Raw genomic sequence first — 25724 nt, forward strand, 5'->3', positions numbered from 1 at the left:
TTTATTTATTTATTCATTTTGGCTCTCTTCTTAGTATTTGTGTTCATGGGCTTTAAGTCTGCATTTTATCTCCAATGAGGATTTTCTCGCCTTCTTTCTGCACACTGCTCTCCATCTAGAGGATTTGTGGGTACTTCCTGCATGCTTGCCAGACACCCAGTCCATAACCAGGTCTTACAGCAGTGACTTCGTGTATCTACCCTGTAGTATAAAATTGGGCATATCTCAGATGAAGCTAAGTTAGCAAATGAACTGATTCAAGTCCCGTCTTTGGGGCTTTCCTTCTTTTATTTTGATCAGGATCCTGTAGAAACTGTAGCTGCAGGAAACAATTAGTTTTTACCAACCTTCTTGCTTACAAGATTGGGGGGCCTTTTCTCCTGACCATATTTTCATGAAGAGAGCTTGCTGCCTTTGTCTTCAAACATTTATAATACTAATACTTATTAGGTATCAAAATCTTTCTCATTTTTATGTGCCTCTAGGCCCAGAACTCAGTAAACCTAAGACTTCAGTACGCTCTCCTTTGAGCTCAGGTTCTGGTTCATAGGGTTATATATCTTGTCTGTATAGTCTGGAGAACCAATCTGTGACAGTTATGTATCTTTTTCAACTATTACTTAATGGGGAGTTCGTACTTTGAAGTCCATCTATCCATGCCTGGGCTGCAGAGTAACCATGAATCCTTAAAATCGTGCACAAAAATGCCCATATTGTAAATGTTTGTATTTTTCCAGGGTGTTGGGTATTTAACTTCCTCTGATCCTCAAAGTTTTCAAGAGCTACTGACCTAATGTGACTCTTCCTATTTGAATGCATGTTGTATTTGGCAGGAAAGCCCTCGTAGTCAGAATATATTTTATTCCTCTTACATTCCATATAATTACATTTTATACCTTCAACAACATTAGCATAAATTTAAAAGGCAACATACAGTGGCAACTTTGGAAAGGTTTGAATAGCAAAATTGAAATTCAGCTTCATAGTAGTTTTTTTTTAATCCTTTTGGCAGTCAAAGGAAATGCTTCCTTTAATGGAAAAAGTGCAATTATTTAATCAAAACAACAATCTTGAAATGATGAGGGTATTTATTTATGTTTTGGTCTCTTAACAACTGTTTTTCTGAGGTCATGGGAGTTAAGTGCGGTTTGCTTGTTAGAAGGCAATGAATGCATTTTCAGCAAATGTGGGCTACTGAGACTATGTTAGTGTTGTGCATTTAGTAAGTGCTCAATGGGTGCTAGTAAAGGGTGATGGAAGTCTATTATAATTTGTTCTAAGTGATTTAATTGACTGGGCTCGGTGTCCAGCCTACCTTCAATTCAAACATCCTGTATACAGCTCTTATGAGTCTTGTCATGACTTAGTAAGAGTGAAATTAAAAAATAAAACTGGAAAATAGAAATATATTACTTAGAAGTATAAAAACAAGTACATCATTTAAAGAAAAACACAAAAAAGTTGGAATGAAAAATGACCTAGCTGTATCTCTCGAAACTTGAAAGAGATACAATGCAATAAACAATCTAAAATTGTAATTAAGAAAGCAATCCCACTTTTAAGAGCAACCAAAAGACTATAACACCTGGGAATAAATACAGCTAATGAAGTTTAAGAGTTGTATACCAAGGGGCGCCTGGGTGGCTCAGTGGGTTGAGCCTCTGCCTTCAGCTCAGGTCGTGATCTCAGGGTCCTGGGATTGAGCCCCGTATCGGGCTCTCTGCTTGGCAGGGAGCCTGCTTCCTCCCCTCTCTGGCTGCTGCTCTGCCTACTTGTAATCTCTCTCTCTCTCTCTCTCTCAATCTGTAAAAAAGAAAAAAAAATTAAAAAAAAAGAGTTGTATACCAAAAAATTATAATATGTTGAAAGAAAATTTAAAAAGATGTAACTAAAAAGACTTCTCACTTGCATGGGTCAGAAGACATAGCATTGTTAGAACGGTGATATTCCCCAAATTGATTTACAGACTCAGTGCATTCCCTACAAAGTCTCAGCTGACTTTTTTGCAGGAATTTATAAACTGACGCTAAAATTCGTGTGGAAATACAAGGTATATTCATATGAAAAACAACGAAAACCACTTTGGAAGTGAGGACTGAAGTTAGAAGACTCACACTCCCAATTTCAAAGCTTATGACAAAGATTTCAATCCTTTTAAATTATTTTCTAGAACAAAAAACTTTTTAAAATATTTTATTTATTTATTTGACACACAGAGAGAGAGAGATCACAAGTAGGCAGAGAGCAGGCGGAAAGAGAGGGGGAAGCAGGCTCCACTCTGAGCAGAGCCTCATGCAGGGCTTGATCTCAGGACTTTGAGACCAAGACCTGGGCTTAATCCTCTGAGCCACTCAGGGGCCCCTAGAACAAAATATTTTAAGGCCAAAAGGAGCCTTATAGATTACTGAGTTAATTTCCCTTTACATGTGAAAGGAGGAAAATGAAGAATAGAGAAATAATTTGTCTGAAGATACATAGATAGTTATTAAGAGAATCAGATATACAAATCTTATATTTGAATTTCCAAAATGTAACAAGACTTGCACAACCCCACAGAAACCATCTACACAGTAAAACAAAAGGTATAACATAATTCAGGTTATTCGATTACTGTGACCTATCAAAATATCTGCATATGATCTTAACAACTTTTTTTTTTCCTGTATGAGACAGACATAATAAAACTATCAGGAAGAAAAATGTAAAGAGAACTAAGAAATTACAGAAGTATGTTCTCACATACCTCAGAGAATTTACTAAATTAAAGAAATATATAAAATTGTCTTTGAAGGAAAGGCTTTTTAATCTCTGTGCTGTAATGATGTACATGAGTATCAAAATTATTTAGTAACCCAAGTATTATCTTAATTCTGAAGTAAGGAGAAAAAAACCTTTATGCTTTCCAAACTTATTCTGTAACTTATGATAATTGCTTTCACATTTTGACTTCACATGAAAGGAGTATAAATTATCTTTGAAAAGAAAGTTTGGATTTTCTCCATTGCATAAGCAGGTGATGGAAAATTAAATCCACTCCACACCATGGCTGTTCTTAGTTTTTTGTGTTAATGTTTAGGACTCAGTGTTCTTGGAGTTTTATATTGATTCGAAATTTTAAAAATCATAGGGACGCCTGGGTGGTTCAGTGGGTTAAAGCCTCTGCCTTCGGCTCAGGTCATGATCCCGGGTCCTGGGATCCAGCCCCGCATCAGGCTCTCTGCTCCGTGGGGAGCCTGCTTCCTCCTCTCTCTGCCTGCCTCTCTGCCTAGTTGTGATTTCTCTCTGTCAAATAAATAAAATATTTTTTAAAAAATCTTCAAATTTTAGAGAAGATTGGAGGCATATGAGGACTTGGTAGTGATTGTTTGCAAATTTGTAGTTAATAAGCTGCATACTTCTGAAAGGTGAATTTTTAGGGCTTGTGTGATACATTTTTACAATCTGAGCAATCTTTAAAAATTGGGAGATTTTACACAAATATCTGCATTTCTGGCTTCTCTTAAAAATTGAGAGGCTTGGGGGTGCCTGGGTGGCTCAGTTGGTTAAGCGTCTGACTATTGGTTTCAGCTCAGGTAGTGAGTTCAGAGACTCGATATCAAGCTCCACGTCAGGCTCTGTGCTGAACGCTGAGTCTGCTTCAGATTCTTCCTCTCTCTCCCTGCCCCTCCTGCCTGTCTCTCTCCCTGTCTAAATTAAATAAATAAAATCTCAAAAAAAAAAAAAACCCCAAAAAACAGAGGGGTTGGATAAAGTAAACTCTCATTCCTTCATAGTAGTTTTGGCGCAGTTGAGTGCCAGCTGCCAGTATCAGGCAGAATGTGAGCTTCTAGGCAGACACAGTTGCCCTGGGGCCAGCTTCCCACATTTGCATCAACTTCTTCACTTACTAGCCCTTTGGGTTTGCATAACTGTCTTTGGGATTGCATCATTTTTTCCTCTCCCCTCCACATAAGGCACCTCATCGAATGCATGTGCACTTAGTGAAATAATTTCAGAACTCACTGGCACCAGGGCCAGTTTCTATTCGTCTAAAGTGTCACAAGAGGGTCAAGTTGAATTTCTCAAAAGAGGAAATTGAGAATCTTTAGATAGAAACATTCTCAACAGAGATAAAAATTCACTTGTGAGATGGAAAGACTTTGAAATCACAAAGGTTCGTGGCCCTCTCAAGGGGCCATAATACTAAAATAGATACAGAGTATTTCTGTGGTATTAAAATTTCATGGAGATAAGTAATCAGGAAAAAAAATTAAAGGTTGCTGAAGGAGGGATATACAAAATAAAAGAAGAATGTAGGAGAAACAGTGAAATAGAGGGAGAAGTCAGTCCTCAGAAGTTAGGCCAGTGTTTTCTTGTGATCTGTGGCTCCTTCATATGCAAAGGACCTCAAATAAATGAATAAAGAAAATAGTAATTCTGTCAAATTAGAGATGCTGCCTTCAATCCAGCTGCACAGGAGGCCATCCAATCCGACTGCAAATGTTAGCAAGCATTTCTTTTAATCCTCAGTTTTGTTGCGATATAATTGACCTATAACATTGTGTAAGTTTAAGATGTACAGTGTGCTGATTTGTACTTGTACGCATTATGAAATAATTACCATAACAGGGTTAGTTGACGCCTTCATCACATCCTACAATTACCATTTTGTGTGTGTGTCTATGGTAAGAACATTTGCTATTCACTCTCTAGCAACTTTCAACTATATGTTATTATTAACTATAATTACCATACTATAAGTTAGATCCTCAGAACTTATTGATCTTATAACTGGAAGTTTGTACCCTTTGATCAACCTCTTTCCATTTCCCCCACCCCCTTGCCCTTGGCAACCACCTTTCTGCTCTGTGTTTCTAGGAGTTCAGCTTTTTAGTTCTTGCCTCATTGCTGCAACTAGGAATTCAAGTACTATGTTGAATAAAAATGATGCGAGTGGACATCTTTTCTTGTTCCTGATCTTAGAGGAAAAGCTCTCAGTTTTTCACCACTGAGTACAATGCTAGTTATGGGTATTTCATACATGACATTTACTATGTTGAAGTGCGTTCCCTCTAAACCCACTTTGTTTTTATCACGAATCGATGTTGTATTTTGTCAAAAGCTTTTTTTTTTTTTTAAACATCTACTAAGATAGTCAGATCACAAGTAGGCAGAGAGGCAGGAAGAAAGAGAGGGGGAAGCAGGCTCCCTGCTGAGCACATGCATGTGTGAAGCCCGATGCGGGGCTCAATCTCAGGACTCTGAGATCATGACCTGAGCGGAAGGCAGAGGCTTTAATCCACTGATCTACCCAGGCACCCCATACTTTATCTTGTTAACATGTTATATCACACTGATTAATTTTTGAGTATTGAAATACTCCTACATCCCTGGAATAAATCCTAGTTGATTGTGATAAATGATTTTTTGAATGTATTGTTGACTTCCATTTGCTTATATTTTGTTTAGAACTTTTTCATTTTTGTTCATCAAAGACATTGATTTGTATGTTTGATTATTTGTAGTATCTTTGGTTTTTCGATGGCAAGGTAATGCTGGCCTCGTGGAATGAATTTGGAAGCTTTCCTTCCTCTTCTGTTTTTTGGAGTAGTTGAGAAGACTGAGTATTAGGTCTTCTTTAAGTGTTTGTGGTGCAATTTACTGGTGAAGCCATGCAGTACTGGACTTTCATTTATTGGAAGGGTTTTTTGTTGTTGTTGTTTTGTCTTAATTACTGATTAAATTTTATAACTACTAATTGGTCTTTTCAGGTTTCCTTCCAGATTCTGTGTTGGAAGATTGTATGTTTCTAGGAACTTATCCATTTCTTCTAGGATGTTCAATTTGTTGGTATATAATTTTCCATAATATTCTCTTATAATCCTTTGTATCTCCCTGATAGTTGGTTATTGTTTCTCCTTTGTTTTTAGTTTTTTGTTTTATTTATTTGAGTCCTCTCTTTTTCTTGATGGCTCTGGCTAAGATTTTATCATTTATTTTTATCTTGAACCAGATCTTGGTTTCACTGATCTTTTCTCTTCCTCCTCCTCCCTTTCCTCTTCCTTCTATTTTTTCTTTGTTTCATTTCTTTCTGCTCTAATCTTTATTATTTCCTTTCTTCTACTTCTTTTGGGTTTTATTTATTCTTTTCTTTTTTCCTAGCTCCTTTAGATATAAAGTCATGTTGTTTATTTGAAGTATTTCTTGCTTCTTGATGTAGGCCTGTATTGCTATATACTTCCCTCCTGGGACTGCTTTTGCTGCATCCCAATGGTCTTGGACTTTGTGTTTTCATTTTCATTCATCTTCATGTATTTTTTGTTTGTTTGTTTCCTCTTTGATTTCTTGGTTGACCCACTCATTGCTTAGTAGCATATTATTCAGCCTCCATGTATGTGTGTCCTTTCTAGATTTTTTTCTTGTAATTGATTTCTACTTTCAAACCACTGCGGTTGGAAAAAGCTTGATATGATTTTAATCTTTCTTAAATTTGTTGAGACTTGTTTTGTGGCCTAACATGCCATCTTTCCTGGAGAATGGTGCAAGTGCGTTTGCAAAGAATGTGGATTCTGCTGTTTTAGGATGGAATGTCATGTATATATCTGTAGGTCCATCTGGTCTAAGGTGTCATTCAAAGCCACTATTTCCTTGCATTCGGCTTTGTGTTTCTGAGTTCAGCTTTTTTAGAATCCATGTATAAGTAGGCTCATGCAATATTTATCTTTCTCTGTTTGACCTATTTTACTTAGCATAATGCCATCCAGGTCTCTCTGTGTCAAAAATGACAGAATTTCCTTCTTTTTATTGTTTAATCATATTCCATTGTGTGTGTGTGTGTGTGTTTATTTTCTTTATCCACTCATTTGTCAATAGACATTTTTGTTGTTTCTGTGTCTTGGCTATTGTGAATAATGCTGCAAAGAAAACAGGGAGTGTAGGTATCCCTTTGAGATACTGATTTCATTTCATTCAGATATATACTCAGAAGTGTGATAGCTGCATTTTATGGTTAGAAAATCCACGGAAAAACAGATTTTATCATTGCTGACCTGAATATAAACTACTACAGTGTAACCATTTTTGGAGAGTGTTTTGATACTGCCTGGTAAATTGAACATGTTGCATAAGCTCTGACCCAATGAGTTCTCTGTATGAGAGAAAAATTTCCTGCTTTTTTTCAGAAAAATGTATGAGCAAGGATGCTCATAGCAGTATCATTTGTAATGTGGATGGCAAAATGCTGAAAACAGCCTAAATGCCTATTTTTGGGGAAGTGGGTAACTGTTGTAAATCAATTTAATGGGATTATTAAAATGTTTAAAATGAATGAGAACTTTTTTATATTCATAGATAAATCTTGATGCCATAATATTAAGTGACAAAAAAGGAGTGACTAAGTAGAGAACACAGGATACCATATATATAACATTAAAAAGGCACATTAGGGGCGCTTGGGTGGCCTAGTGGGTTAAAGCCTCTGCCTTCGGCTCAGGTCATGATCTCAGGGTCCTGGGATTGAGTCCCGCATCGGGCTCTCTGCTCAGTGGGGAGCCTGCTTCCTCCTCTCTCTCTGCCTGCCTCTCTACCTGCTTGTGCTCTCTGTCTGTCAAATAAATAAAATCTTAAAAAAATAAAATAAAAAGGCACATTAAATGACACTGTTTATCATTCTCAGTACATATATACATAGTAAAAGTGTAATTCATTCACAGCAGGGATACTTTCTCACTACAAAGTAGTGGCTAATGGAGCTATAATTGTATAGGTAAAGATTTATTTCTTAAGAAAAGAAAAGATTAAGGCCAATATGACAAAGGTTAACTTTGTTAAATATGGGTGTTAGGTACATGAATGTTTTTGTTACTTTATGGACTTTTGACATGTTTACAAATTTAAAATAAAAATAAAACATTTCAAAACACTATAGGGATCTAAGACTATATAGACATTTCCTCAATCTGGTAGTCCTTAGTTACAAAGAAACCAGACAGTCTCATAATCACTGGAGAAAAAAATTGTAACTAATTCTACTGAAGTAAGGAATGAAGAGTTCCCACTATCAACTTGCTATCTTAGCCAATGCAATATGACCAGAGAAAGAGATAAGAACAATAAATATTGGAAACAAAGAGCCAACTATGTTGCTATTTTCTACCTAGAAACATCCAACAAAAAAAAATAAGCACATTTGGAACTAGCAAAACTGTTCAGGATAATAGCTAAACAGTTGAAACAGTGTCAAATTTTATTAACCAGTAGTTTTTTCCCCACAGTTCCTATATCCAATTAGAAAATGTAATCAGAAAAAAAAAAAGCATTTATCTTCAAGAGCAACAAAAATAAATAATATCTTAGATTTGAAGGAGTATGCATAAGGGCTATTTGAAGAAATTTATAACACTTTACCAAAGGACATGAACAATGACTCAAATCAATGGAGAGATATTGCTTAAATGTCTTTTGCTACAGAACAAACTAACATTTGGTTACTTAACACAAAAATGACTTATTTTTTTTTCTAATGATTTCACAAGTTGGCAATCCCTGTGTTTTTTCTGTTGTTTTCACCTGAGATCATTCATATGGCTGGGGTCATCTGAAAACTTGACTAGAGCTGGCGGGTCCAAGGGGGTCCAAGGTGACCTCACCCAGATCATCTTGCAGTTGATGGGATAGGCACCTCAGTTGTCCTTCTCCAGTGGCCTAGACTGGCCTTCTTCATAGCACAGTAGTTTCAGGGTTCTAAGACAGAAAGTGGAAGCTTCAAGTTCTCTTTAGGTTTTCTGTGAGAATTCATTATCCATTTTGCTTTTGTATTAGTCAAAACAATCATAAGCCCTTTCATATTCAAGAACTAGAATGGACATCCCTCTAGACTGGAAGAACACCAAAGACACATTTCAAAGGGAGAAAGGACTTTCTGGGATAGAAGAAACTTTTGGCCATTAAGCAATCTACCACATATTTGCATCACTGAATAGTAAGACTCGTAAATATAATAATCTAAATTCTTTCTTTAATAATATATTCAGTTAAATGCAATCCAATAAAAATCTGTGCATTAATTTTTGTAGAAAATGATGAGATAATCCTATTTCCAAACAGAACAACAAGGGAAACTTGACCAACAAGTTTGGTGCAAAGATTAGGCAAATAAATTAGTTTAGTTTTGTTTTTTTAACAGAGAGTCAAGAAAAACAATCGTGTATATTGAACTTTGTTATTATGAAGGAGCATTTCAGATCAGTGTTGGAAACTTAAACACAGAATTAACGAATATCCTTTTTAAAAAATATTTATTTAGTATTTGAGAGAGAGCATGAGCAGCGGGAGGAGGAGAGGGAGAGAAGCTCTCCAGCAGACTCCCCTCTGTGCATGAGGCCTGATGTGGGGCTCCATCTTAAGGTCCTGAGATCATGACCTGAGCCAAAATCAAGAGTTGGATGTCTGACCAACTGAGCCACTCAGGCATCACTGAGTATCCTTTTCAAAGACCAAGTTAAATCTATGCTCTGTATCATGGACAAAAGTATATTCAGATAGAACCATAAAAATATTAAGGGAACATAATGGATTTTTTTTTTTCAGTTTAGAAGGTATAAAGGAAAAGGTTGATGCAACTGAACACAAATAATTTATAATATTCTATATATGATGAAAAAAGTGAAGAACCAAGAGGTAGACTGGGAGAACATATTTACAAGCCTGTTCATAAAGAATTAGCGTTCAAAATGAATTACTAGTTCCTATCAGGCAATAAAAAACAATAGGAGGGGGAGAGTGGGCAGATAACTTAAGCAAGCTATACAGAGGAGAATAATTCCATTGACCAACAAACATAAAGATTCCCAACTTCACTAATAATTACACAATGTAAATTAAAACAATGAGATCAAAAGGTTTAAGATTAATTCTATTCAGGAGTGACAGCTATGTGGAAAATAGGTAGTCTCATCACTGCTAGTGATGGCATGCATTCTTAAAATATTGTCAAAGGTTATTAGGCAATTTCTATCAAAATTAAAGAATTTTTACACCTTTAGAAATCTGTACCTTATAGAGAAACTCAGGCACAAAAGATGCATATGCAGTTTAATGGAAATACCATCAACAAAACAACAGTCTAAATTTCTGCTCATAAAGTTAATAAACAATTTACTGTTCATTCATTCTACAGAACAACATAAAACTGTAGAAAATGAATTAGGCCCTTCTGTATTGAATATATTAGGTGGAAAGTCACAGAGAGATAGATGTTGATCCCATTTATGTAGAAAGAAAAAAATCAATATTTGTATATTTCTGCAGGTAAACAAGTGGAAAAACTATTACAAATCATTATCTCTGGGAAGAGGAGTGAAAGGCTACAGTTTTCACATTACAGTGTATGTGCATTTTTTTTTACTGCTTGTATCTCTTGCAAAGAGGGTTAATGCATATATTATGATATAATTTTTAAAGGAATCTGAGTGAAAGATATTACTAACTTATAGATTTCATCAAGTTCTAGGAGGTTCCAGAGACAGTGACAAGGAAGCCAAGGGCTGTGGAAAGTTTCTCACAGGAGAAAGTGTTGAAGAAACTGGGCATATTGTGTTTGAATAAGAGAAAACTTATATTTCCTCCAGGGATCAGAGCTATGGCCAAGTGGATGAAAATTCAGGAAGCAGAGTAAAACTTTCTAACTCTTCGCGATGCCCAAGTGTGAGACGGGTTTCTAAAAAAGGCAGTAGGATCTTCTGTCAGTGGAAGAGGGAAGCAGAGATGGGGCTACGGTGTGTTAGGATTAGTTTAGAGGTAATGACTGTGTTGGCGGGGGTTGAAGAGGGGTCTGGCAGAAAAAACCCTTTAAACCTTGGGTTCTCCAAATGTCCTGAATAGAGGTTAACATAAAAATTATCATGTATGACCTACGTTATGTGGCTGATGTGGTCCATGAAGTATCTTAGATTATGTCCAGAACAGAGCCATGGCTTCTAGCTAGATCATAATTTTCTGAGAAAATTCATAGAATTTCACTCTTAAGTGGATGCAGATAAGTTCTCCCTTTTATATTTCAGATCCTTTAGTATCAAAGTGGGATTCACAGACCAGAAGCATCAGCTTATTAGACATGCAGAATCTCAGACTTTACTGTAGACCTACTTAATCAGAATCTGCATTTTAATGACTCCACCAGATATCCCTATTCTTGAATCTGAGAAGCACTGATTTATCCAGCTATCTATAGAACTTCTCTTATTCCTGAGCCTTCAAAGCCCAAATAAAAAGAAATAATTCATTCCAAGAAAAGAAAAATCCTCAATAATTAGAAGTTTTGATTATCACTGCTCATGATCTGGGAGCCAAGAAGGGACAAGAAGGGAGAAGGGCAAGAAGGGAAATATGGTCATATACGCATACATAGGCATATGTGCATGGGTGTATGAGTCATACATACACATCACGTGTGTGCGCGCACACACACACACACCCTTAACCTCGCTGTCTCTACCCATGGGTGTAAGTGAGTGCTCCTCAACGGTTTTACTCTGCAAGACATTTCAGCTCGCTTCCCCACAAGTGAACAGCACTCTCAATTCAATTAAACACTGAAGAGAAACAAGATAAACATCTTTGAGACTTTTTCATACATTTCATTTTGACAGCTATTATTACTTAGGACACCTTTAATGTCATATTCTACATTTTATGGTTTATTATGAATTCTTTCCATTGGTTTTAGCATATGAATTGTTATTTCAATCTTGATTTACTAGGCTTTGAGCATTTTTTTTCCTTGTATCATTGTTGTGGAAGGAGATTACCATTAAAGAAGAGAAAAAAACCCTTAAAGAGAAAAAAGCTTCCAGGTAGCTGGAAATATTCTAATTACCATGTAAAGTCTTAGCAAAAACGTATGGTCGTCTGACTTTTTTTTTTTACTCTATCCATTTCCTGGATTGTTTTGGCTTTACACTTGTGTACTAAAGCATTTAATGGAAAATAATGAATTCAGCAATGTAGGGGGATATCACAATTAAACCTTGCGCTGGATCATTTCAAAACATTGTTTTTCATAAACAGTTTCCTTAACAAGTCATGTTGCTTTCAGTGGGCTTTGCAGAGTTTAGAGCACATTCTGCCCAACTGGCCCCAGATGGAAAATGTGCTCTTGAAATTGGATGGTTTTTTAAGTGTAGCTCTCCACAGCCTTCTCAAAGGAAAAGAAAGGAAAAAAAAAAAAAAAAAAGCTTGAACAGAATGCATTTAGTAGCATGGTCTATAATTCCCCCAGCATCCCACGTATTTGGATGTTTTTGCTTCTGGCTGTGGAATTTTTCTAATTTAATTAACTCATTAGCGTTAGCAGATGACACAGTATGAAAATTCTTTTCCCTAGTCACTTATCTAAATACTCTTCCAGTCCTCTGGGGTTATGTGCACACTTTATTTATTTTTAAAAGTTATTTATTTATCTGTTTCATTTTTATACTGAGTTTCCCCTTAGGAGTTCATTCATGGGCAACATACGGGCATTTCATGTAGTGAAATAGAAATGTTTCTTACCGTGATAAATGGAGAGGAGCAGAGGAGGGAACTAAACAGGGGGAACAGCTTTACTAAGAAGAACTGGGAGGAAAGGAACAGATGGTTGGAGAAGAGCAGCCAGAGCTCAAATGCTTATCCTGGTCCAAAGCCCTACCATTCTGTCTCTTAGCTTTTGGTTGATACACTGTAAAAAATGTAGCAATAGTTTCTGTCTGGAAATCAGCTGGAAATACTTGAATGGCAAAGAAGGCAAGTTTTGCAGAAATTATTCCTGCCAGAAGTGAGTCTTCTTTGTGCCAGAAATATTCATTCATTCACATTTTTTTACCCTTCTACCGTATAAATCTTCCATCCCTCCTTAAAAATTGAGGATATGTGCTTTACATCCTTCTTTCTTCTTCTTCTCTCTCTTAGGGCTGAACATGAGGTCTGGGGCCAAAATAGATATTGGATAAATATTATTGAATTCCGAATGAAAGAGATTCTATTGAGTTATAACTAACAGTTGTTGAGTATCTACTCAGTATTTTATTTTTTTTTTTACTTTACTTTTTAAAGATTTTATTTAATTATTTGAGAGAGAGAGAGAGAGAGATAGCATGAACAGGGAGGAGAGGAAGAAGCAGGCTCCCTGTAAGCAAGAAGCCCCGTACAGGGCACGATCCCAGGACCCTGAGATCATGACCTGAGCTGAAAGCAGAAGCTTAACTGACTGAGCCACCTAGGTGCCCTTCTACTTAGTATTTTTAAATGAGCATCTTAAACCTCAGAGCCATTCCCTTAATGTGATTGCTGCTCTCGGTATTTTAATTTTATCCACGGGAAAACTGAGACCAAGCGACGTTACACAAATTGCTCAAGTTCACAGACATCGCTTACGGCCCCAGAAATTTTCGGTTGGAGAACTTGAACTCAGGACTATCCAGGATGCCTGCTACCCAGAAGGATGTGGATATGGCATAGTCAGGATGGATGGAAACTCCAGCCACCACGATGGAGCTTCTTTGTGTCCCAGCTGGGAGGGAATCATCCCCTGAGTTTCTGTAGCAAATACATAGTTTCAGGCAATAGAAGGGGGTTGACACTGAATTGTATATTTTGAAAGGCTGAACTTTATGGTATGTGAATTATCTCTCAAAAAAATATTTAAAGAGGAAGGGTTGGACGTGGATTAAATTTTGGCTGCTTTCGAGGTCTGAAGAGCTTACCCTGCCCTCCGCTCCCAAAGGACTTAATTCAGATTAGCGTCAGTGCTTTACCTGTTGGAGTTTGCTGAGCTGTGTGCTGAATGACAGCGAAGATTTCCAGACTCTGCCTGCCCTGGAGTCTCCTCGTTGCTGTGCTGGTGGTAGCCGTTTATGTCAAGAGACCCCGAGGCCGTAATTCTTAGGGTTCCTTTCTGGCATTTCAACTCTCAGCTCTACGTTACTGAGTAACTTCTAGGGTGAGAAGTTTAGTAAACATGAGCTCATGAAATCATTCTTTAAAACCAATTTTCGTCGTCATGCAAGATTTTCCTCCACTTCAAAGTAAAAAGCGGCTGTTACACCCTGCAGAGTGTTTCCAGCTACTCATTTATCTGGCAAGGATGGGCCGCATTTGGGAAATCTGTTCGCATGCAATCTTTTAAATCAGTTTCAGGGTGCTGTTAGGGTTTAAATAGACATTTTGTGTCTGTAAGTATCATTGTTGGGTATTTTTTTTAATTCTCCTGTCCAGAGTGGAAAGAGTGGTTTTCTGTTGAGAGTGTGTGTGCACGCACGTGAGTGCTCACATACACGTTCATACGCACTCACACATGTGTGCAACCCACACACACTTATATACACGTGTGAGAACTTCGTGAATAGATGTATCAATAGCAGAAAACTATTGAGCCAGCATCTCTTCTAAAAAGAAGCTGCTGTGTGTATGTATTTAAAGTATAGAAAAGGGGAACCTGGGTGATTCAGTGGGTTAAGCGGCTGCCTTCGGCTCAGGTCATGATCACAGGGTCCTGGGATCGAGCCCCGCATCGGGCTCTCTGCTCAGCGGGGAGCCTGCTTCCTCCTCTCTCTCTGCCTGCCTCTCTGCCTACTTGTGATCTTTCTCTCTGTCAAATAAATAAATAAAATCTTAAAAAAAAATAAAGTATAAGAAAAGCCAACATCTTTCCTTTTCGTGGACTTTAATACATCTGGATGAAAAGACTTCAGTACAAACCTGACAGGAGTTTCAAACATTCTATTTGGTAGCGATAACCAGATCTTAAGAGATTCACAGTTTTCTCTCCCTCCCCACCTCCCCCCCCCCCCCGCCCCGGCTCTTTGCATGTAGAAATGAGAGCAAGATACTCTTCGAGAACCATGGGGAGAAGAACAGGAGTGGGTCTCGGAACATTTTTCCACTTTTCCAGATTTTCTTCCATTCTTGTCCTTGGTGGGGGAGGTTGTCTCCCTCATTCTCTGAATGAATTTCTATGATTCTGTTTGTGCATTAATTTGGAATCTAGATATGTCGCTTCTCTTCAGTCAACATTAGTTTTTGCACGAAGCAAAAGGCCAGTTTAAGCAGGATGATTAGTGAGCTGGACAGAATGAGCATTGAGAGGGAGATGCTGATCCAAATTGTTTGTATCTGATATTCTTCTTTGAGGTTAGCGTTTTCAGATTAGTTGCGGTGCCCAAAGGAAGACAGTTGTATCTGTTAGCCCCTGCGTGTCCCTCGGCCCTTGAGGAAGGGAAAGAGACCAAGAAAGGGGTCATATCTTCACCCTTTCATACTGGTGCTGCACGTTGGAGCCTTTCGGGGAGCTTAAAGTGATGATGACGGCATCTACCCCAGCTGTCCTGATTGATTTGAGCTCCGTGACTCCCCAGGAACTCCAGTAGATGGCAAAGTTGGAGAACCACTGCTGCAGCCAGTGGTTACTGACCCAGGCTGCTATGGCCCTGCTCTGGTGCCCGGGGGCCCTGTCCCTAGAGATTCCAGGGTTCTGGGAGGGCCCGTGGCATTGGTCTGCTTTACAGGGTCTCCAGGTGATTCTCAGGACAACCAGGATGGAGATCTATGAACTGCCTCGTCAGGGACAAGAGCCTTGCTGCCCTCTTCTTTTGTCTTTGGCACGTTCAATTTTGAAATCATTTTTTGTAGGATTTATACCACGTAGGATGCTAGGTACTGCAAGGGATGGTGTCGATGAGCTCAACCCGATTTCTGTTCTCTGGTTGTGTCTGAGGCTGCAAACAATCCTAGTTTGCATAGCTCGTTGCTTCACAAAGCTGACTAAAAATATCTTGACTCATACATTATCTCATCGCAACCTCACAGGAGCCTGGTGAACAGATTGGCAAATGTGAACTCACAGAAGTTAGGGAACATCCTCAAGTTTACGTGGCAAAAAGGGCTGAGAGCTCAATCTTCTGCCTTTGGTTCTACCTTTTCTCTCCATTTTTTCAGGCACTACCATTAACATTTCAGAGCAGAGAATTGCTGTGGAGAGAAGTTCTCAGGATATGCGTGCATGCATGTGAGAGTGTGAGTAAGTGTGTCTGCATGTGTGTGACTACGTGCTTGTGAGGAAATACGCCTTCGAGGTTTATGTAATGGTGTTGTTTGGGTATAGCCCCTTGAAAATTATGCAGTCTGTTAATAAATTCTGGCAGGATAAAGAAATCACTGATGTCTTTAGGAATATTAAAGGGTCTGCTTAGCCTTGAAAGGCCATTACTCTCTGTGAGGAAAATTAAAGAGAGTTTATGAAGGCCAACGCAGATCCTACAGATACCAAGAAATGGTATTTTCATCAGTTAGAGAGAGATGTACATGAAAGGAGAGGGGAGATGGGCTATCAAGGTCCATCAGTCCAAAAAAGATGCTTAATATCCTGTCTTCCTTCAACTCTTTGACCATTTCCCTTCCCTTGCAAGAGTGGGAGAGGCTTCCTACCCATCACGTGGAGGCAGAGGTGTGTTCTTTATGACACAGAGCTGTTAGAAGCCATAGAGAAGGCATGAACAGGACTCAGTTATGGTCCTTTATAAGTTCAGGCATGTCCTAAGTGCAATTTTAAAGTTGGTAATAGTTTTAAAATCAAGATAAAATGTTTTCTTTGAGGCTTGAGTATGTCTGTGTGTTTGACTAATAAAGTAATTTTAAGTTTAATAATGTGTAGAGTTCTTTGCTTAAGCCATGTTATATTGCCACCTGGCTTTCTATGTGTTCACAAAGACGGCTGTAAACATTCATTTATTCATTTATTCACGTGAACAACAAGTGCTCATTGAGTGTCTGCCCTGTTGCTATGCATCAGGCATTATACTACCTAGGAGAACTTAAGATATCGTCGCTGTTCTCCAGGAACTTCATGTCTGGTACGATTTCTAATTCAACACTATTGCTTAGAAGGCTCACAAAAAGGAGACCAGGAGTTGCCCGAGGAAGGATGGCAGACTGTCCAGGGATATCTCTATGGGGTGTGAATCTATTATTGTCAAGCCTGGGAAAGAGAAACCACTCTAGATATTTCAAGCTGAGAGAGAATTAATGCAAGGAATTTTGTAATGAAACTGTTGGAAAAGCAGGAGGAGCAAAAGGCCTAAGTGGGTGGTACTCAAAGTCTTAGAAGCTGCTACTGCCTGTTTTTATACTGTGCTCGTGGAGGAATCACAGAAGTTACTAGATCACACAGTCACCTGCTGTTGATGTTGCTTCTCTGCAGCTAGAGGAAGGGCTTTTCCCTTCCTGTTGCCTTCTCATCTCTCACTGCCTCCTATTGGCAGAACCCAAGTCGGCCAACTGACTAAGAAATCTTGATAATGTCTGCACACAGGTCTAGACCTGCAATAAAGAGAAGAGTGTAACAAGGGAAGGCAGGGATCGGTGGGAGGTAGTGATGGCATGAAATCCAACAGTGAATTAACCAGCAGAGAGGGATAGGGTCTGGAAGTAGCCACTGACATCTCGAGTTTTCTGTCAGGTTTTAGACTCAGAAACTTAGTTAGAAAACTTATTAGTTAAACTTATTATTAGTACCTGGAGCTGTGATCAGACTTTGAATTCTGACTGAAATTAATTCATATGGATGGAAACATATCCCCTGAAAATTCCTGTTGGAGCCCTAGCCCCCCAAAAGGACTATATTTGGAGTTAAGGCCTTTTAGGTGGAGGTGATTAAGGTTAAATGGAGTTTTAAGAGTTGGGGCCTCATTCAATAGGATTGATGCCCGTGTAAGAAAAAGAAAAGAAAAGAAAAGAAAGAGGCACCAGAAGTATGTGTGCAAAGGAAAAGGTCTTGTGAGGACAGAGAAGGTGACCAAATGCAAGCTAAGGAGAGACGTCCCACCGGAAACCAACACTGCCGCCACTTTGATCTTGAATTTCCAGTTTCCAGAACTGTGAGAAAAATCCATGTCTATGGTTGAAGCCACTGAGTCTGTGATATTCTATATGGCAGCACAAGCTGAGTAATATACTAAGCAAATACATGAATGATGAATGTAAAGAGTCAGATGCTGAATAGCACATTTGTACTAAAAAATACAGCTTTCCTAAAGATTGCCTCCTTATATTTGCTGGTCAACACATTCTTCCTCTATAAGTAAAATGACTTGGGAAGCAAATAAAATTGGAAGATTGATTTATGGCAGTGGTCTCTAATCAGGGGCTTTTGTTGGATGATACAAATGACCAGTGAAATACCAAAGTGTCTGGGATCTGGCATGTTCATGTCTCCTCTAGACTTGCAGTCCGTTCTGGGTATGTGTAAATGTGGGCACTCTCTTCACTGGACAATGCTGGAAGTGGAAGCTGTCAGCCTTCCTGACTTTTCCTTTGTGGACTCCTCCCCTTTTCATATCGACACATCCTGGTTGCCATTTTCTTTCTTGCGTGGTCTTGTGTGGTCTTGCATTGATCCTTTTGGATATCTTTACTTTGATCCTTTCCATGATTGCTTTATGGTATAATTCATGAATTTTCCAGTTCTTGGGATGGGGTATTACATACATGTAGGGTGGTAACTGGCCAGGACACATGGCTACAGCGCCGCTGCTTGTTGCCATTGACCATGTCCTTCTGATTGGCCAATCCCTGTGTCTTATCAGTTGCTGATGTTTGGAAGGTCAATCTCTGCCTCTATAACTGGCACTATAAAGTATGAAAAGAAACTGACTGGATTAAACTGTTCAGTCAGCCTTCCACATAGCAAAGTAGGCTGTTTGAGAACTTTTGAAAAGATCCTTGTTTCCCAAAATGACAGTCTCTTCAGCCTATTATGGAGCATAAAATTACGTCACTAGCAATTGCTTATGAGTTTAATCATACTTACCAGAAAGGATGATCAATATGTCTGATATTTAAAGCTTACCTACTATGTGCCAGGTAGTGGGAAAGTTCTTTAAATGGATCATCTCAGGGACGCCTGGGTGGCTCAGTTGGTTAAGCCACTGCCTTCAGCTCAGATCATGATCCCAGGGTCCTGGCATTGAGTCTCACTTTGGGTTCCTTGCTCACCAGGGAGCCTTCTTCTCTCGCTGCCTCTGCCTGCCTCTCTGCCTGCTTGTGTGTACTCTCTCTCTCTCTCTTGTAAATAAATAAAATCTTTAAAAAAAATGGATCATCTCATTAATCATCACAACAACCCTGCTATGAAGCAGGACCTATTATTAATGCCATTTTGTAGATGAATCATTTGAAACCTATAGAGATTAAATTGTTTAATGTTTTCAGCTAGTAAGGAGTAACCAAACCTTAAGATTAAGTGTTAGGCTCAGAACAAACAAGTTACATTGTCCTATAAGACATTTGTGTGATGTAATTGCTGCTTCTGGCTTAGAACTTTTCTCACACATTGTCTTCCCAGCTTCTCTGTTCCTAAAAAACTGGTTACCTATTCGGGGGGGGGGCACACAAACCTCTTTCTGGCTTTTTCTTAGCAGAAAGATTGATCCCTCTATCTGGAGTGCTTTTTACCCGTATTTCTATATGACTGGCTTCTATTTTTACCATTCTGTCTAAAGGGTTCTCCCTTTCTACATGCTTGACACTCCTTAATACCACCTCTCGAAGATTATTTCCTTCTTAAGCAGATACCTCCCATGGTTTGGAATGTTTGTTTGCTTAGTTATTTCCTATTAATATTATAATTCCTATTAACTATTTCCTTAGTTATCTTCCATGAAGTGCCATGAAGACAGGAACCTAGTCTCCCTTATACACGACTATGTTACTAAACCTAAGTACTGGGTCCTTCATATATTAGGTACTTAATAAATACATGCTACGTGCCAAAGGATCATCTATTGAGAGCTGTCAAATGCCAGGGGTCTTTGGTGTATGACTTAGGCAGGCGAGGAGTATATTAACAAGAAAAGACAGTGAGAAAATGAGTTAAGGGGGTATGTTTTTGATGGAGGGAGAAATCTCAGGACTTGAGTAGTCCCTCTAGCTGGAGCCATCATTACAGAGAATATTCTGAGCTGTGAGGGCGCACAGTATCACACAATGCTTATATCTCATACTGAGATGAGTCGGGGGCAGCAAAGTGGATGGGAGCAGCTGAAAATAGGAAAGGCAATCCCTTACAACAAATTTCACGGGACTAATAGTTTGGCTGATACTAATAGCATGCAACTAGCTTTGTTCTGGAAAATGCTGCCAAGAGTTTGTTTTTAACTACGAGGCTGCACCAACCAGCACATAAGAACTTCCCGTGTTAAGCTGTGGTAGGTGATGATGGTGGTTAATAATTAAGTCCCTAACTACTCCCATGAAACATGGGAGAGAAAGAAGTCTTTGGCCAGTGGTGTGACCAGGAAGCTCCTGCGAAGGAGGTGGGACCTGCACCAGGCCCTGGAGAAGAGAGAATTAGACCTGATGGAGACGAGGGGTGCGATCCAAGCGTGGTCTCTGGAACATGCCTCGCACATTCAGGGACTGGAAAAGGCTACTTGGCAGGAAATAGACATTGAACATAATGTTGAAAATTTGGTTTTATATCCTGAATTCAGGATGGACTCCCAGGAGATTCTGAGTGGATGAGTAATGAATTGAAATTGGTGTTCCTAAAAGCGAGAAGTGGCAGATGGAGGAGAGAGCCTAGGGCTGGGAAGGGAGTTCATCAGTTTCCTACCACGGATCATCATCGTTTAGGCCTGTCTGGGGCATCATTGTCCCTGCCCTCTTCCTGGTGGGCGGAACAAGGAGCTGGAGGCCATATGCTGGGAGCCCTGAGGTCAGATTCTGCTATATCCTCATTAGATTTGGAGCCATTGAGGGGGCAGTGGATAATATTTCTTTTCAATTTTATCAAAAAGCTGATTGGTAGAGTGTGTCATTAAGTTCAGCTTTACTCTGATAGCAGGACAATGGCTATGTGTTTTGTGTGGATTATGAACCACTTCTCTACCTCCAGGTGCCTCCTGAATCATCAAAGATGTATTAGATTAGGTTAACTTAGTACTTAAGGTTAACTGTTTTTTAATGTAATCTGTGCATAATTATAACTGACATGTAAGTTGTAGTTTTTTGCCTTTAAATCATTGTACATCTACAGGATTTTTGCAGGTTAGAAAGGTGAGTTTCAGAGAAGCTGAATGACTTGTCCAAGGTTACTTGGAGAATGGGTGGGAAAGTATGGACTAAAACTTGTTTCTTTTACTTCAGGCCATTTATATCTTCATGAAGACTAGAAGCTAGTGCTTGACACACACAATATATTCCTACTAACCAAGACACTTAGTCATTCTAGAGCTAACCACCACAGTGGAGTACAGGGATTAACTATATCTGATCTGATAAAATGCCATGGGTGTTCAAATACTCATTGACAATGACATGGCCTCCACCATTTGTGGAATCCACCTGTCCTAGAGGGAATGTATCTTATAACGTCCCCCACCTCTGTTTAACTTACATATTTTCCAGTGACATATTGGCAGTGATGTTCAGGTTTCGGTTTCCTCTCCTCGCGCCTTGGGCTCTTCCATTCTTGGTTATGGAGCGTGGTTTTGTCAGTTTGAGCTCATGGAATTTGCAGACAGCATCTATGTGCACAGTAACAGAATGATTCTGGCTGATAGAGGGAGGACGAGTGTGGAGCAAGCGTGGCATGAAACAGACTGTTTGCTTTTTTCCACAGTCTGCTGATTCAACCCGCAAACCCATTCCCCAACTCCATTAACTAGACCTATAAAAACACAGGGGCCTCCGTAAAGATGACTCTGACGTTCGCAACCCGGAGAGGTCTTTTGAGTTGAGAGAGCCCTGTTTTGCACTTACGGTTCGGGTCTGGATATTTTGGCTGCCACACTTGTTTCTAGTTAGAAAGCTAAAAACAAGGGTCTAAACACTTCTTACTTGGATGGTAAAACACATGCTCACTTTTTGCAGTGACCCTGGAAACAGAAGGGGAATTCTTATAAATCACAAAGGAAAATAAATAACTTCATCCATGGAGGGAAAGAGACAGCTTGAGAAAAGGGACTTTGGAAAAAGGTTGTCTCTAGACAGCAGTCTTGTGGTAAGTACTAAATATTCATTTACCACTCTATATGTTTTGGCTTAAAATGCATTATTCTTTGACTGTTATTTCCTGAACTCTGCGCTTTTGAAACCTCTATTCCAGTTACCCCATTAGCCATATCCCCTGGGATTTGCTTTCATTTATTTTTTACAAAGTCAAAAGCCAGCAAATTATTGGAATGTTTGTATAGTGTACTTAATAGGCAAATGTCATAATCTGTCAACATTATATGTAATTACATTAATTCCAGCTGAAGTAGACTTTAACGTATACAAAAACACTACTGTAAAGCTGACATCCAATGCCAAGCCTATATATAGTTGTTCCATCCCCCATTTATCTTCATCTGTGGGATAAGTTGAATAAGGAATTAGTAGAGCTTCTAATATTGAAGATTGAAGCAACCCCGAGACCTTAGGTACGCACCACGGTTCAATTGTTGATAAGCTTTCTTTCTAAGAGTGTGAATGCTGATGAGCGTCATTCTTAACAACCTGGTTGTGTTTGCTTCCGTGCGTGAGAATCTGGTTAGTCCAAGAAAGAGACTAAGTCACTGATTCCGGAAGGTTGGCTGCTCTCTGAGCTCCAATGTGTACATCCCCTCTTCTCTTCCCTAAGGCATGTGAACAGAGCAAGAAATCAAGGGAGTCACCTCTTTCTCTTTTGCTCATTGACTGAAATGGAGATTTAGCTCAGCTCCTTCTTTTGCTTGTTGCGGGAGGATGTGCTTTTTTCATTTGTGTGCTCCCAGCATCTGGCTGGGAGTAGGGTCGGACTAGGTATCCAATCAAGTATTTGTAGAATGGATTTGTCAGTGGTGCTTTCCCCACCCTGCTGCTATAGGTCTGGCTCGGCCAGTGTAGAGACAAGTTAGTTACCCCACAACTGCTGAGGCTTAGGGTCACAAAGTGTTCCTGGATGTGAGTTTCCGGGAATGGAGAAAAGGATGACGTTGAACTTTGGTGTCTAGTGCCTCTCTTGTTTTTAGATTCAATTTCTGTGTCTGTGTGGGCTGTGCCCTGACCAGCCTACTTTCAGAGGCTAAGAACTTTTATAGCATTTTAGATTCTCCTCCCAAAGGATGTGCCTGCCCTCTTCTCATCTCTTAGGTCTTTCTATCTCCGGTCGAACGTGAAATAGCCTGTGTGTGTGTGTGTGTGTGTGTGTGTGTGTGTGTGTGTGTGTATTTATACGTCTATTCCCTGAAGATAGTTTCTGGGGAAACAGGATAAAAAGATAATTTCTCAGCCTCTCCTTTACCAAAAAATACCCACCACTTTTTACCTAACCTGTTAATAGGGTCCGTCATATACCTAAACAGAGGACAGAGATGCTCATATGTTATAATATGAGCAGCACAGGAAAGGTTCTCTTTTAAAAAGGATTTTTAGTTTGTTAGTTTGTTTGTTTTAAATTATGAGAGAGAGAGAGCTCACATGGGTGAGGGAAGGAGCAGAGGAAGAGGGATAAGTAGACTCCGACCTAAGCACAGAGCCTGATGTGGGCTCGATTCCACACCCTGAGATCACAACCGAAGCCGAAATCAAGAGTCAGATCCCTAACTCACTGAGCCACCCAGGAGCCCTATAGGAAATGTTCCCTTCACCCCCATATATCCTCCCTGAAGTCCTGGATTCTGCCTTCCACGCCAGAGAGTAGGCGAAGCTGCTCTCAGTGCGAGCAAGCTAAGCTGTTGTCTCTCATGGGAGCACTCATTAATAAAAGGTCTTGGATCTTTCCCAAATGTCAAGCCGCCGAGCAAAATTTTGTTGAGGGAATTGGTAAACAATAAGATACAGGGCCCGGAGAGCTGGGATGCAGGGCTGGGCTGGGGCGGGGAGTGGAGAGGCAGTGAATTGCCAGGAGAGCTTTGGACATCTGAAAATCAGAGGAAGAGGAAAGAGCCTTAATGAAACCATTGTCCTTATTTAAATTTTGCTCAGGGACAGACCCGACTGCCAGCATAATCCAAGCCTGTCATAGCAGCAGCATAAACTGAAAACCCAAAACCGAGCCTGGGTTTCCTTTGGCACGTGGCTCTACCCTGAATCTTGTGGGGCCTGGAGATCCATTTTCTGACTTCAGCATGAGAGAACAGGGAAAACAAGAACCCGTTGCTTCGCACAACCTGAGAAACTTAGTGCTATTCAACGTCCCCAGATGATGCTTAAGGAGAGTTTTTCCAATAGTGAAATATCTTCCGTGTTTCCTGGAGGTAGATTAAGTGTTATGGCTGCATGGGTATAATTGGGAAGATCTGAAAGACTGTTGTCTCTATGACTAGGTGGCCTGAGGGACGGGAGGTCTTAAATGTCGCTCCATGTCACACAGCTTAGGCCACGTCACTATAAATTAGCCTTCTCTTTTAGTGTTATGTTCTTTCCTCATATAAGATGCTGAGGCAGTGACAGCTGAGGTACTCGTTGTGAGCCGGAGTTTTAAGAGTGAGACCCAGAGAGTCCCTTGAGTGAATTCTCCTGTGGCCATCAGGAAGAGAGGTAGACAGGGATGAGGTCAAAGCTGACTGGCCTGTTAAAGGACTTGAAGCAAAGACATCAGCCTCCACTTTGGCTCCCTGCTGAATTCACACAAATAACTGAGAGAGAAGCACAAGGTGATAATTCTGGAAAAGGCCTCCTGGACAACACAAGGGGAAAGAAACACCTGGCATCATATGCCGCACTTCTTTCTCGAGGCATGTTTGCTTTATTCCACTTTATGTTGTTTTTTAAATTTATTTATTTATTTTAATGTTGTTTTTTAAATCCTAGAATGCTAGAATAGGACTGGGTTATCCAGTCTCCTCACTTGACAGAAGTAGTTATTATTCAGTGAGTTCAGTGTTTTTCTCGAGGTTCCACAAGTCGCGTAGGATGCAGGGCTCTTACCCCTCACTTCAGTTCCTTACATTTTACTACATAAAATCCCAGTAAGAGAAGACGTCCCTTTGGAAAAGAGAAGTATACTAAATCTTACATCTTGAAATTCTACCACAGTAATCATTATGATCCACATTTTTGAGAATTAGAAGGTCCAGAGGTAATTTCCACTTTCACATTCTGCAGGGGAAAAAAAATTCCTCATAATGTACAGTAAGAATAAGGTACTATTAACTTCATTACACTTTTTATTTTACATAATCAAATCATGAAGTGTTGAGTAGAAATTATAGCTCCCTTGCAACAGCTTTTAAATTTGTAGGCTGGCGGAACCACAGAATAAAGGAACTCACAGTCAAGATGCTGAAAAAAGCTCCACATTGGGGGATAGTTTCTTGTGGTTTTTAGTCACAATTTTGCCTTCAGGACAGGACACGGGGGTTTGAGTGTGTGTGTTTGTGTGTGTGTGTGTGTGTGTGTGTGTGTGTGTGGGCACCCCAGTAGCACTGAAGTGTTCTTTGATGTTGATTTTTTTTTCTTTTACTTGATAAATCACCCTTTTTAAGAAGAAAGTGACAGGTAAGTGAAACTGAAATGAAAAATATGTTTCAATGTGGGGGGTAAGTACCCTGAGAGAAAGACAAGTGACTACAAGTTTGCCTTCACCAGTAGGAGTGTGCCGAGGAGCCACATGTTCGCAGCAAGTACAGTCTTCTCTCTGATAACAATAAAAATCACCCCAGAAATCGAGGCCTCTTCTTGACCCAAAGCTGTTCCGCCCACCCCAGGATGCTTTTTGATCAGAAAAAGTCAGCATTTCACACTGTGCTTTT

At 39.6% G+C, this 25724-nt stretch overlaps 1 protein-coding gene across 3 annotated transcripts in view; it reads left to right on the top strand.

The window, feature by feature from the left end:
• NCKAP5 (NCK associated protein 5) overlaps window positions 1-25724 on the top strand; it is a 977613-nt gene that overhangs the window by 112433 nt on the left and 839456 nt on the right. For 2 of the 3 annotated variants that reach the window (XM_046019767.1, XM_046019766.1), the window contains exon 2: window positions 21880-22009. In XM_046019767.1, coding sequence (XP_045875723.1) covers window positions 21941-22009 — 69 coding nt within the window. In that variant the 5' untranslated portion in view covers window positions 21880-21940. Of the gene's footprint in view, window positions 1-21879; window positions 22010-25724 lie in introns of those variants that run through there. The other variant, XM_046019772.1, reaches the window with a different exon arrangement.

Source organism: Meles meles, chromosome 9 (assembly GCF_922984935.1).
Source record: "Meles meles chromosome 9, mMelMel3.1 paternal haplotype, whole genome shotgun sequence".
Taxonomy (NCBI): domain Eukaryota; kingdom Metazoa; phylum Chordata; class Mammalia; order Carnivora; family Mustelidae; genus Meles; species Meles meles.